Source organism: Molothrus aeneus, chromosome 11 (genome assembly GCF_037042795.1).
Source record: "Molothrus aeneus isolate 106 chromosome 11, BPBGC_Maene_1.0, whole genome shotgun sequence".
Taxonomy (NCBI): domain Eukaryota; kingdom Metazoa; phylum Chordata; class Aves; order Passeriformes; family Icteridae; genus Molothrus; species Molothrus aeneus.
This window is the reverse complement of record NC_089656.1, coordinates 13,287,713-13,301,421: the sequence shown is the minus strand read 5'-3', so window position 1 is coordinate 13,301,421 and position 13,709 is coordinate 13,287,713. Positions and strand designations below refer to the sequence as shown.

At 49.0% G+C, this 13,709-nt stretch overlaps 2 protein-coding genes across 2 annotated transcripts in view; one reads left to right on the top strand and one right to left on the bottom strand.

Moving 5' to 3' along the window:
• Window positions 1-8,893, bottom strand: part of CFDP1 (craniofacial development protein 1) — a 60,173-nt gene extending 51,280 nt beyond the window's left edge. The window contains exons 1-4 of the mRNA XM_066557682.1: window positions 8,755-8,893; window positions 8,581-8,689; window positions 7,629-7,860; window positions 5,755-5,855 (exon numbers count right to left, since the gene is read on the bottom strand). Coding sequence (XP_066413779.1) covers window positions 5,755-5,855; window positions 7,629-7,860; window positions 8,581-8,689; window positions 8,755-8,827 — 515 coding nt within the window. The 5' untranslated portion in view covers window positions 8,828-8,893. The remainder of the gene's footprint in view (window positions 1-5,754; window positions 5,856-7,628; window positions 7,861-8,580; window positions 8,690-8,754) is intronic.
• Window positions 8,894-9,197: 304 nt separating this feature from the next.
• TMEM170A (transmembrane protein 170A) lies at window positions 9,198-13,308 on the top strand. Its single transcript, XM_066557636.1, has 3 exons — window positions 9,198-9,321; window positions 9,411-9,581; window positions 10,141-13,308. The coding sequence occupies exons 1-3, from the start codon at window positions 9,198-9,200 to the stop codon at window positions 10,269-10,271; spliced, it is 426 nt and encodes a 141-aa protein (XP_066413733.1). The 3' UTR covers window positions 10,272-13,308.
• Window positions 13,309-13,709: the final 401 nt, after the last annotated feature.

Here is a 13,709-nt window from a genome sequence, read left to right as displayed (position 1 = left end):
AAAGCCAAGGTTTTTGCACCATGCAAGCTTCCTTCAGAAAGGGGTATGCCACCAGAAAGTGGCTAGAACACATTTCTCTAGAACACCTTAGCCAAGGAGGACTGAGGATAAAACCCTACTGACATCTGGCACCACCAGTCAGCAACACAAAACAGAAGTCCTCAAGGAGTGGCTTTTCAAAGGGCCACTTAAATTCATTTGTCTTACTTTTTCTAACAATTCCTTACTACTGCAATCAAAGCCACTGCAAAAAACACATCAAAATTTGAGTGGTTTCTTCCTCTGCTCCTATTAGCTCAGTTCACTGTCTTCCATATCTGGCCTGACAACACCCAACCACCTCATCTGGTGGAAGCTGTGTATCATTTGCTCTCCCCCTGGAGAAAAGGCAGGGCTTTCCAAATATCAGGCTTCAAGATACAGATTCTGGTAATGCTCACCTGCCTTCTCACTCACAGGTATAAGCAATACAGCAAAAGCTTTTTTGAAAAAGCACACATGGAAGACATCAAGCACATCAACCTTGATCAGATGTGCACCACAGCACCTACAACATCAAGAGATGCCCACCCAAACTCTTGGTCTTTCTCCTGATTTCAAAAGCTACTGTGCCTCACTCAGCATTGCTCAAAACCCCATGAGCACACAACAAATGACCAAGATTTACACCCAGCAAGAAGTGTGAGCATGCTGCCAAGCCCTTGCATTGATTCATCCACTGAGATCCCTGAAAAGCATCACAAGGTAAGGAGAGGGTTAATGGTGTCACAGGCTCTGTTAACCTGACAGGTCTGACTGGGTCATGCTGAGAGCACAGAGCTAGAACACAGATGGACAATTACATGTTTTAAAAATTACCCTCTGTGCCAGCTCTAAATCTTGAGACTTGTGGGAGGCAATTCTCTGCTCTTTTTACCCATTCCCCTTGAAATACATCATCAGCATCAGGATTTTCCTTCCACTCTTCTTGCTTTCCAGGAAAAAGCAGAAGCAGCTGCTATTGCTCAGAGAGCCACCTTATCTGTCTTCAAAGCAACAAAATAAGTGACAGACTCCCAAACTGCTTGGTTAACACACCCTTTGTTTGCCAACTTTGTCACATTTGGTTGTCTTAGTAGCCATGTAAGGAGCACAGAGGACATCACAGCCACTGATAAGGAATCAGAGCCTGAGCAAGGACTGTGGAAAGCTCAGACTGTTCTCAGGTGTCTGATCTGTTTCTCCTGCAGCCCTTTCCACCTGCTTTCTCCTAAAAGGGGTCTGGGATTAAGTGGTTGAAGCTCTGGAAGAGGACAGCAGATCCAGAGTTAAAACAGTGAGTGGTCTAGGACATAACATCCAAAAAGCACACAGGTGAGCTTAAAATTAATAACAGGAAATCAATATTCCAGTAAGGAGAGGCAGCATAAAGAAATCCCAAAGCAGCAGCACTGTACAGCTGCAGAGAACTGAATTATCTCCTCACCTCCACTCTGAGGTCAGCACTTCTTGGTGCAAAGGAATAATCAGTCCTTCACCAGGTCTGCACAACTCTGCTGAGGAGCTCACCAAGGTGAAGAGCTCAGCAGCCCAGAAAACACCTCAGACTGGGCTCAGGCCTCACCATCTCACTCAATCAGGCCTAAGGTAAACCTCACTGACTTCACAGGGCACCAAAAAAAGAACCTGCTCAGCCACCTCCCTTCAACTTTGCTTCTTCTGCTCAAAAGTCATGAACTTTGTCACTAAAGCCTTCAACTTAAGGTGCAGATAAAGGTCCTTAAATTTCAACTTGTAAACAATCTCCTCTGAATAAATCTTTCCTGAATCCTTGACATAGGCTGAAAACCTGTGAAGCAGCAACACAGAATGAGCAATGAGGTTTTGTCCAGGTACATCCTAGATGATAGCCACTTACAAACAGTAACAGATGATAATCAGGTTCTTTTTCAACCCATCCTTCAGCTGTGGCAGATGAAGTACCAAATTCAGCCAGTAAAAACCTCAGGAATTACTACAATAATTTAAGCTTATAACTATTTGGTTATAAATCTGATACCTTAGGTACTTCTTTAGCACTTTTAAGATGTAATAACTGCACTGTGAACCATCATGCTCCCTAGCCCAGAATAAAGCTGCCACTCAACTCTGCTCAGCACATGTAGCAGCACAGCTTGTTTCCTCAGAGCACAGTGGTCACACTGTAAAAGCAGCAACCCAGAGGCTATTCCAAGTCACAAATGTGGTCTCCTACACAAGTCAATGACAGGGAGCCCTTATCAGAGATGGGAGTTCATGTCTCACATAGAACAGCTCAATACACTGTTTTGACAAGGAGTTTGCCCACCTCTTTCTACAGAACTACAGAAACTTAAAGTATTCCTTAAACCCAGCAGCAAGTCACACACTCAGTGTGACACTGAGTTTGGCACTGGCCCCTCCTACTTTGATTTGGCCCATGCAATGCAGCAGCTCAGCGTGGACCCCACCTATCCTTGTGAGAAAGGAGCTGTGACAGGAACACCTCCCCATTCACAGCTTTGCTTTGGCTACTTGGTTCATGCACATGGGGAAGCAGCCAAGGCACTGAAGCAGCACAAGGCACAGCTCTGCCAGCACAACACAGCACCATCAGTACAGCACAGCAACTCTGCAGCAGCAGGAAAGCATTCCCACCACAAGAACAGCCTGTGTAAAGCGCTGGCTATAAACCACACAAACAAACCATGTGCAAGAAATACAAAGCTCCTAGTCTGGAATCCTTTACTTGGAATCTGCAGCATATGAATAAAGCAGGGTGCTGAACACAGGCCTCCCATTCCTGAATTAGCACCTAAGCCATTACTCTTTTAACTTAGTTTTGCCTTCCACAAGCCAAATTAAGGTAGAGAAGATGTTTCAAAGTAAAATCTGTTCTTGAGAGCAATCAATAACCTGACTCTGCTCGTCCCTCACAGGCTGCCACACTGACACCATGGGGCCAGACCAGCTCCATGTATGTGAGCTCCACTCTGCTGCAGCCCCAGCTGGACACAAAGTTCACTTTCATGGAAAGAGCACAGAAAAACCATTCTTATGCACTGAGCACAACAGAGATTTAAAGAAAGCCAAGGACCAAATCCTTTTGGAGTGCCAAAGAGAAAACAAGCAATTACAAATGGCAACAGTTTTTCCCTGGCACTGGGGATGCAATTCCCTATTAATGCAAACACACGTCCTGCACTGTGAGGCAAGTTCATAAACCAGAGGCTTCAAAGGAGTTTCATTCTCTTCTGCCAGGGAGAAATGTCTTGAACTTCCATTTAGATGCTGAATTGCCTTTGCAAATTGCTCTTGCTGCCCACAATTACAGCCATTTGGGTGACAGTCACCTGCTGCTCCTAATCTATTTAACATGAGGGAGACAGGAAAAGCAGACAAAAAAGTCCCAACTGGAAAGCACTGCAATCAGTTTGTTTCTAGTTCCAGGATTCAACAGCTTTAGTTTTACAAGGCAAAATTATATAATGCATTTTCTTAAATTAGAAGCCACTAAATTAAAATCTTCATTTGGTAATTGTTAATTCCTAACACTCCAAAGCTAAAGTTCAGCACTAGCAACTGATACAAGCACAGACTCATCAAAACAGACATTAAGTGCAGCAACAACCTACGGGGAGTTGACAACACAAAGCCCCTTTACTTTTTCAGTATAGCCCTGTAGCTGGAGATCACTTTCAAGCCACTTCTGCTACTTCAATCAGGCCAGAAAAAAATCATACCATCACCTTACAGGAGAAAACAAACTGTTCTGCAACAGGAGATCAGGGCTAAATGATCTTCTGTTAAGAGCTTCAGTGAGCAGACACTGAAAATTTGTGTCCTGAATCTTTCATTGCTTAAACACTGATCTAAATTCTTCTCAAGGTTTCAAAAGAGCAACACTCAACAGTAGCCTCAAACCATTTAGAAAGGCAAGCAACAGAGACAGCTCTCATTTCAGTTCCTTCAGTGCAGAAATGCACACACACACACAGCCCTACCGTGTGGTGGCCTTTTATAAGCAATGATTTGCCAGCTGCTTCCCCAGGCAAGGAAGTCAGTGTTGGGTACTCAGAGCATTTGCAGACGTTGGGGGTGTGCTAAGACAGCCTCCTGCTAGTCTGAGGAAAGAGAAACCCTCTGGGCCTCACCTACTGCCATTAGGGGAAAGTACCAGCAGCTGTGAGTAGCAAGCACACCTTGTACCCTATCCACAGCTAACAGTGGAACCCATTTAAGGAAGCAAGATGTAGCAAAAACATAAAAGAATCAGCTTTGCATATCACAAAAATCAAGGGGGCAAAAAACATTGAAGGATTTTTCTGTTATCAAAGAGCTCAAGAACATAATTTTGTTGTAACTCTGGTACCAGCAGAAAACAGTGCTCCAGACCTCACTGCAAACCTTCTGTTGCTGGTCATGTAACCAACTGTAAACAAAGCATGCATTAGCCTTGGTGTTTGCAGAATTACAGTCTCATTGTCACCCAGGCTCCAGCTATTGCCTATTTCATCAAAAATTGGTAGAAATTTCTACTGATTCCTCTGCAGCTTCCTAAGGGAATCAGTAAGCACTGAGCTGTACACTGGTGCAGGAAAATATGTCTTTTTCTTAGTTACAGTTCTTAAGAAACTACAGATAAGATACTGGTGTCAAAAGCATAAAACCAGCATCTTAGAATCCCTGAGCAACTTCTGTTCACATAAAGCAACCCATGTTTCAAAGGACAGTGAACAAAGTGAATTAAGTTCATCAGTGAATGAGGGGTACTCCTATGTTCTGGCTTGTCCAGGGAAGTAGCAAAGTCCCTACTATGGCTCACAGCCCTCCTCAGATTTTTCAAACAGCTCAGGCAGCAGTGCTAACATGAAAAGCAAGAGCAGCAGAGGCCCCAGCTCTGCCTCCTCCTCCTCCAGATTTAGGCAGAGTGAGTGTTACTGCTGGGAACTGCTGCCCTCTGCTGTCACAACAAACAGGCCAAGTCACTTTGACAAAACCAGGGTTACTGCTGCATATAAATAAAATCCCCCATGATAAGAACTAGCAGTTCACAGGGCAGTCAGATTTCAGGTGGGTTCAGCCAGGCCCCTCAGTTCTGGTCTTACACATTTATAAAACACCTGGCCCTTCTTGCAGCACAGCCTGAGAGGCCTCTTGTAAGCCAAACTCAGCCTAAAGCAGGGTTTTACCCAGCCCATCCCCTTGGCTGCAGCTGTTTCAGAGGCTAAAGTGCTCAGCTGTTATTCTGCTCAGCAAAACACCTCTTACTGCCTGCAAATCTTTTTTGTGGATTGTGAAGATCACCAGGAAAGTGCCAGCCAATAGTCCTGCCTGCAGCATAGAACCTGGACTGGGCTGAAGGAATAAAATGTGTTCCCCTCATCCTTGTGGGACCAGATGTGCTTCCTTCCCTGTCTCAACCTTCCCAGGGACAGTGCCACCAACTGGGAGCTCTGCCAACCATTACAAACACTGGCCAGATGGGGAAGCCTAAGTGAATTTGAATTACATTTATGAATGTTATGAAGTTGAGTAAAGACTGGGGTCTGCATATAAGGATACTCTGCAGCTCTGATGCAGGAAAATCCTGGCCTCATTTTCCCTGAGATCTGTATGTGCTCACAATAATAGGAAAAAAAAAAAAAAACAACAGTGTAAAGAAGACCCACTGTGCCTCAGAGCCCAGCTCCAGCCTGCCCCCAGCACTCAGTTTGCACTGGGCCCACAGTGGACACATCACATCTGCCAACTTACTTGATTTCCTCACCAGCAAAATCAAACGTTTTGGTGATTGTCACTTTTCCTGAATCTTTTGGCTTCTCCTGAGGCTTATTCCCACTGTTCTCTTCTTCAGTCTACAAAATACAGGAAGGAGAAAGCAAAACAATATATTTGTGGAGCCAAGCCAAATTATTATTCCAAAGGGCCAAGGGCCCAACACAGACCTTGGGTAGCACTGCAGTTTAGAGTGGTGGTCAAAGCAAGTCACCCACAGACAAGATAAAAGAAAGAAATAAATTTCATTCCACCAGAATGAAATTCCCCATTTTAGTTCCAGGCTGTCATTGAAGCTCTAAGATCAAAACAAACTAAAACAAGAAGTGAAATTGTAATAAATGTAAATTGTGATAAATAAATGTGAAATTGTAATAAATGTAGGAAGGAGCAAGAATACATTGCAGTGGTCCAGAAAGCAAAAGCTTGGAGATTTGGTTCTCTCAAACTAAGCACCACCAAGCAGAAAAGCTGCCAAGGTGAATTCCACTAAAGAACATTTATTTTTACTCTAGAATAGAGAATAAGAAAACTCATCAGCAGAAAAAACTGATCTCCCTACTTGTCAATAACATCTCTTTGATTTGAGAAGGAAAAATCTTTATGAAGCAATTTGTCAGCAGTGCCTCTTAATTTACTCAGTCACAGCTACAGCTGCTAAAAGGATACATAAAAAACGTTAACCACTCTAAGTTACCAAAACAAACCCCAAATTCTTGGTCTAAAACAACCACACACCACAGAGATCTTCCAGAAGGCCATGCAAGCCCAAGAAGTTCACAAAGAGAACAGAGGAACTGCATGTCTCCATGAATTATTCCAGGCTATGGAGGAACTTTCAAAAGTATCTCACATTTTAGCAACCTGCCCATAAAAGTAGAAGTGCTTAGAAGAAAATGTTCACTTCTCTTCTTCCCTCTGACTCTACAAGTAACCACCCCAGCTGCTCAGTCAGTAATAAGGAGAAGCAGGAGGGCTAAGATGAAAGGACTCTCCTTCCAAAAGTTACAATCAAATACTACAAAACTACACTTGCTCCACGACCTCCCAAGAGTCATGGAAAGAAGCTTCACACAGTCAGAACTGTACTCACCAGGCAAACTCCTATCTTCTGTTAATGACATTTATAGTGGCTGACCATCTAAAAAGCCCAAACTGATAATTCTAGCAACAGAGGCTCACTTGTGGTATGTTCTTCCCTTCTACCACCTAAAGCTTGAAAGGTTTTGACAGGCAAACACATGCACCTGGTTTTACTGAGAACCAAATCCTTTCTAATAGCTACCACACACAGAATTCTCTCTCCAGAAAAACCTCTGCCCACTGAGAGCACCTTAATGGGGCTTACAAAGGACACAAGAAAGCCAGATTCAATCTTGCTACAAACGTGCAACATGCAGCACCTTCCAAACCCCCTCCACGAGGATGGAGGCACAGAGAGTCCAGCACAGACCCCTCTTGTTTCCCCACTCACACACAAAGCCTCCTTCTGTTTGTTTGTTTGTTTGTTTTTTTAAGCATCAGGAAAGGCACAAGCCTCAGGGAGAGCTGTGCCCCCATGCACAACTCAGACCAAAGCTCTTCCTTCCTGTGTCAAAGGAGGCATCCAGGACCAGGAAGGGAAGCCAACAGGGCTGTGTAGGACAGCTCCAAAAGCAGCACCACCTCCACATTTGGAAGGAAATCAGCACCATCAGGGGATGTGAGTCTCACAAAGCAGAGGGGGCAGGGCCAACCCCAGCCTCTTCCCAGCTCTGTCCAACACCCGACACCAGCCAGAACCAAGGGGGGGCATGCTCTAAACCTCCAGGCCCTTCTCACCCTCCCTGGGTGCAGGCCCAGGCCCCCCTCACCTTCTTGATTTGTGTCCCTTGTGTGGCAGCCACAGCTTTGGGCTTCTGTCCTACATCACTGAGGAAACTGGCCCAAAGAGCATCCTCTTTCTTTTTTTCTTCTTCTTCTCTTCTTCTTTCTATTTGCTCTACATCATCCACTTCCTCCTCTTTCTGCTCCTCTCCATTCTGCTGGGCCTTTTCTTCCTCTTTCTCATCTGCCTCTAGCAAGAGACCGCCTTTCTTCCTCTTCCTGAAAGCAGATGCCAAAAAAGAAGAAAAAAGGTATATGGAGCTGCTGCAACACTATGCCAGAGCTGAACTGTAAGCCTGGGTGAAGCAACATAATATTTCATATTTTAACTAACGCATCCAATTTGGGAGGCTCTCTCTTAACCTTGGAAGTGTATGTATTTTATTAAAAGATGTTGCTGCTAAGAAAATACAGTGAGACTGATGCAGGCAGTGCCCCTGAAGTGAACTGGCCCCTTTGCATGCATTTCTGTGAGTATATAATGGACTGAAACACTGGTACAGGTTGGCCAGTGGCTGCCCGATCCCTGGAAGTGCTCAAGGCCAGGTTGGATGGAGCTTTGAGTGACCTGGTCTCGGGGGAGGTGTCCCTGCCCATGGCAGGAGGGTGGAACAAGGTGGTCTTTAAGGTCCCTTCCAACCCAAACCATTCCAGGGTCCTGTGGTTATGGGATAATGCAGGAGCCAGGAGAGGAGGAGAACCTGGGCTAGATAGAAACCAACCTCAACTAAAGTATGTATACATTCATATCAACGTGAGAAACCCCGTCTGTGCGTGCCTTGCACTGAAGAAGGTTAATATAAACAACTCCTGCTGGGGAGGGTTTTCAGGCACGTTGTCTGTCGGGGCCGAGGTTCTCTGCTCCTGCCACTAAACCGGAACGCAGCGCAGCGTTTCCCGTTCCCCCGCCCGCCCCGCGCCTGTTCCCAGCGGCCGTACCTGCTGCCAGGGCGGCGGGGGCTCCTCCTGCCGCGGGCCGGCCGCGGGCTGCCCGCCGGCTCCTCCTCCCGCACCAGCTCGCTCTCATCATCCTCGCTGTACTCCGCACCTGCAAGCACACACGGTGAGCGCCGGGGGCGCCGGCAGCGCCGCCTCCCGCCCGCCGCCACTCACCCGAGGGCACGTAGTCATCATCGTCGGCCGAGGAGTACAGCTCCTGCTCCGGCTCCGACTCCGAGCCCGACATGCTGCGGCCCGGCCCGGCCCGGCCCCGCCGCCTCGCTGCTCCCGTCCGCGCTGCCCAGAGCGCCGCCGCCGCCCGCAGGCCCCCCCTGGCGGACAGGAAGAACAGCCGCGCCTCCGGGGCGGCGCCGCGCGCGAGGAGCAGAGACGAGAGTCCGCCAGCGGGCCAGAGCGTCCCGCCGGGACTCCCAACGTTCCTTGCGGCCCACAGCCGTTCCCATGGCAGCGCGGGGTCAGGGCGGGGCCCGGCTGCCCGGATGCCAGCCCTGATTGGTGAAAAGCTCTGTCTATCATCCCACAACGCTTCCCATTGGCTGCGGCGGGCGGAAGGGGCGGTGGCGGATGGCGGCGGTAGCGGCGGGGCGGGTGCGGGGATGGACGGCGGCGAAGCGGGCGGCGGTGGCGGGGGGCTCCTGCAGCAGATCCTCAGCCTTCGCCTCGTGCCCCGCGTGGGCAATGGCACCACCACCTACTCCAGTCCGCTCTCTACCTTCCCAGGTACCTCCGTGCTCGGAGCGGCCTCCGCCCTCCGGGGCCGCTGGAGGCCTGCGGGCCGCGGGCCGCCCTCACAGCCCTTTTCTCCACAGAGATGTGGTACGGCGTCTTCCTGTGGGCAGTCGTCTCCTCCCTTGCCTTCCACGTCCCGGCCGCGCTGCTTGCCCTCTTCACGCTCCGGCACCACAAGTACGGCAGGTTCATGTCCGTGAGCGTGCTGCTGATGGGCATCGTGGGACCCATCACCGCCGGCACCCTCACAAGTACGGCAGGGTCGGGGCCTGTGCTGCCTTCGGGAGCGCGTGGGATGGCGGTGTTCCCCGGGATGGACATTTCTGTTCTGGCTTTATTTCCCCCTTGCCCCACGTCTGAAAGGGTTGGACCCCGTGTCAAGCCCTGCCCCGGGGATACCAAATGTGCCCAGCGGGTGCAGAGCCAAAGGGCCTTTCACATTTCTGAGCACCTGGAGGAAAATCTCTCAGGTTTGGTGTCAGTGTCCAGACCTGGGTAATGTTTGCAGCCTGTGGGCTGTGCGTGGGGGATCTTGTGACAAAGGTGTGTCCCAAACCACCCCAGTCCCCACACCTGCTGGAGGCCTCAGCAGAGTTTCAGCTCCAGTTCACCCATTGCCACCAGCACGCTCTGGTTCCTGGCTGAGGTTTGTCAGCCATCCCCAGCCCAGCATTCCTGCCTGCTGGTGAGCAGGGAGAGGTTCAGACCCCGCTGTTCTCTGCCCCAGCCTCACATCCTGAGGCTCCCCCCTCATCCCTGTGCAGAGCAGCTGTCTCACATTCACGTCTTGGCTTTTCCCCCTCTCCACAGGTGCTGCCATTGCTGGAGTTTACAGAGCTGCGGGGAAAAAAATGATTCCCTTTGAGGCCCTCATTTTTGGCGTGGGCCAGACGTTCTGTGTGGTGGTGGTTTCCTTCCTGCGCATTCTGGCCACTCTGTAGCTCCTCTGGAGAGGCTGGAGAGCACAAACCAGAGGGGGAGCACAGGACTGCTGCCTCAGAACAAATCACAGGAAGCACAGCTCCAGCCTTGTGTTTCTTCTGCTGATTTAAAGAATTGGGACGGCTTGGTCCTGCCTCCAGCCAGGCTTGAAATTTTAAAATTGTGAATTTTGTTACTTTTTGGTAACATTAAGTGCCAAGTGAAACTTTATTTCTCTGGAGGGTAGAAAAATGGCTCCCAGAGGAGGAGACCCGGGTACCTGTCACCAGTGATCAATTGTAGTAACAGGACATGACTAAAATGGGACACCAGCTGTGCTGGGGTAGGAACAGGACCAGAGTGACATCGTGTCCTCACAGCTCACTCGCCACTTTGTTGCTTGGTTTTCAGTGAACATGAAACTATTTTAATCTCAGTTTTTAAATTAAAAAATTGTTTTCTTCCTGGCCCAAACTTTTTAATACCAGGTCATAGCCATAGTGGATTTGGGAGCAGCAAAAGGAAAACTCATTTTAGATGGATGAGAGTGCAGATTTGTGTCTGGGGGCTCTGACTGTGAATGCTGCACAGGGGAAATGACTGGTATAGAAAAGATTTTGTGGATTTTATTGCAGCCAAGCTCTTCTGGCCCTGTGAATATTTTGCTCAGAGGCAGAGTGGAATAGGCACTCCAGAAATCCCAGGTGTGCATGTGGGCGTGCACAGCTCTCCTCAGGCTTTGAAGGAGGCTTGTGTTTTCAAAGGACCCTGTTCTCCTTTGACTTGCTGATGCTGTTCATGTTGGTGTGCTGGAGCTGTCTGCACTGGTCTGGAGGTGGCACTTTTATCCAGCTTGGATAAAATCCCTGCTGCTGCTGCTGAGAGCTGCCTGGCCAGGCTGGGCTGTGACTGGGGTGTCCCCAGGGCAGCATCCAGCCCACGGTGTGCTGGGGGCTGGGAGAGCTGCAGGGCTCCTGGCAGGAGCCTGGGTGGTTCCTGTGTCCATGTGAACACAAATCAACCCTTCTCCACAGGCAGCACTGTCTCCTCATGAATTGTTTTAGTTTGTTTTGGTTTTAAGTGACTTTTAACTAATTGGTAGCTCTGCATTGTGCCCGGAGTTGTGCTGCATGGCTGGGACACTTGAGCAGCTCACTGGGTGCTTCCTGGGGCTTGGTTCTTTGGGGAAGCTGAGGTTGAATTCCAGGGATGTGGCTGGGCAGTGCAGCCACCCCTAGGGGTTTGCTGTGGTCTGTGTTTGTACCCAGCTCACACATGTGGGCCCCAGAGGGGAAGCACTGTCTGTGTCCAGCCTTTCAGGGGACAGTTCCCATCTGTGTCTTCATTGAATTCCTCTGGTTTCCAAATCAGTTCCTTTTGTACCAGTAGCATTCCTAGGGCCATTTGTCTACCATGTCCTCAGTGCTGGAATGACAGGACGTGGCACTTAGTGCCATGGTTTGGATGACACAGTGGTGACCAGTCAGAGGTTGGACTGGATCTTAGAGGGCTTTTCTAAACTAAATTGATTCTGTGACCCTTCAACAGGGCACTGTGTTTATCATGGAAAAGGGTTTCTCTGTGCATGGACTCCTCAAGAGTGGTGTGTCAATGGTGGGAGGTGTTTTGCAGGAACTACTAACTGAGATTACTCTAAATTTTAGCCTATGTTAATTCAGGGAATATAGATGCACAGTTTAGGAAATCATTTAATGTGAATCCTTCTCCTTAGGTGGGTGAGGTCCAAGTGATGTAACATATACTAAACCCTAGATCTGTGGAGAGCCCTGTGTGCTGTGCTGCTTGCAGAGAGCCAGTCTTCCTGCCAGGGCAGAAATAATGAAAGAGAAGGAATAAGCTTTCTTTCTTTTCCCCCTTCCCACTTCGTATTTCAGCATGTGTACAGAGTGCACAGTTTAATTTACAGGAGTTATCCTGTGTTTTCCTGGATGGATTAAAAGTATCTCATGGAATTTGAATAGGGTGGGTCTGGCTTTACCTTTCAGATGACACCAGACACCAATGTCCTGAAGCAGCTGCTGTGCTCTCCTTCACCCTGCACTGGTGCCTGGCACCACTCAATAGCCATTAAGCTGATTGCAACTGAGAAAGCACTTTATCCATGTGCCCCATGCTACAGCAAGAGGAGGTTTCCTTGCAGGAACAGGGCTGAGGGGTGCAGGACACAAATGGGGCTGTTACAGAGCTCAGAACAAGTGAAAATTGCTCAGTAAAGTCACTCTGTTGGGTGAACTGAAAACCTCCCATTTTCTATCCCTTGGGATCTCTCAGACTCTGTTTTGAGGGGACTCTGGTTTACTTGAAGAGTTGGCAGCTTGATCCTGTTTGGAGTGTTTGGAGCTAGCAATGTCTCTCTATGCCTGGATGTTGTGAAATTTTCAGGGAATTCTTGCATTAAAGGTGAACAATCAGCTGCTTTGTCTTGACACATGAGCACAGGAGGCAAGTTCTTTGTGTGGTGCTCACAGAGCATCCTCCACTCTGCTGGCTGCTGCTGGCAACCTCCCTCTCCAGTAAAACCAGAGCTAAACAGAAAGGAGGAGCAGCCTTGAGCTGAAGCACCAGATGGCAGTTGAAGCCTTGGTGGCAGTTTCCTCTCCTCATTGGTTTGGTCTTCCCTTTTCATTCCTTTATTCCAAGTGAGGCATATGAAGGAATCTCTTCAATTTTCATCAGGTATTGGTAGACTTTGCTCAGTCAATCTTGTCAAAAACTGCAAAGAGCTGCAAAAACATCAACACTGAGGTGTCCTGGGCTCAGCAGTGCTGTGAGCCTCTGCTGGGGAGCCCAGCCTGTGTGCTGGTTAAGGAAACACCTGGAGAAGCTGCCTGCCCTGGAGGAACACCCACTTATGCTGAGGCTCGTGGCCCTGCTCCCTGTGTGTGACATCCCCTCTGCCCCCCCCCGGCTTCCTCTCGCTCACAGCTGCAGCTGTCATGAACAAATCTTTGTATGATTGAAAAATCTGTACATTTTATTTTTCTACTGACACTCCTAATCCTGGTGGTGATTATCAGTAAATTCTGTAATTCTTGAGGTGAATGAGTGTTGTGTGTTTGTTCTGCAGCAGGACAAGGGTTGTGCTTTTCAAGGGAGCTGCACTCCTGCTTTGCTTGGGGCCATGTGCACCAGAAATGTCCTGGTTCTGGTGGTAAATGCTGTCTGCATTAGGAGCTGGACCTGCATCTGCAGCCAGGCACCACAGAGGTGACATCTCACTGCTGCTCAGTTGCTGGGGACAGGCTTAGCTGTTGTCCCTGTCCCTGAGGGGACATGCTGGGGCCCTGCACCCCTAGGCTTGGTGCTGACCTTTCCCAGCCCCTGGGGCTGTTCCACCCCGGGCCAGTGGCTTTGCTGGGCCAGCATTCAGTCCCTGCACAGCACTTGGGCTCCCCTGGGCGTGCAGGTGCAGGAGCCCACAACTCCCCTGCCTGGTT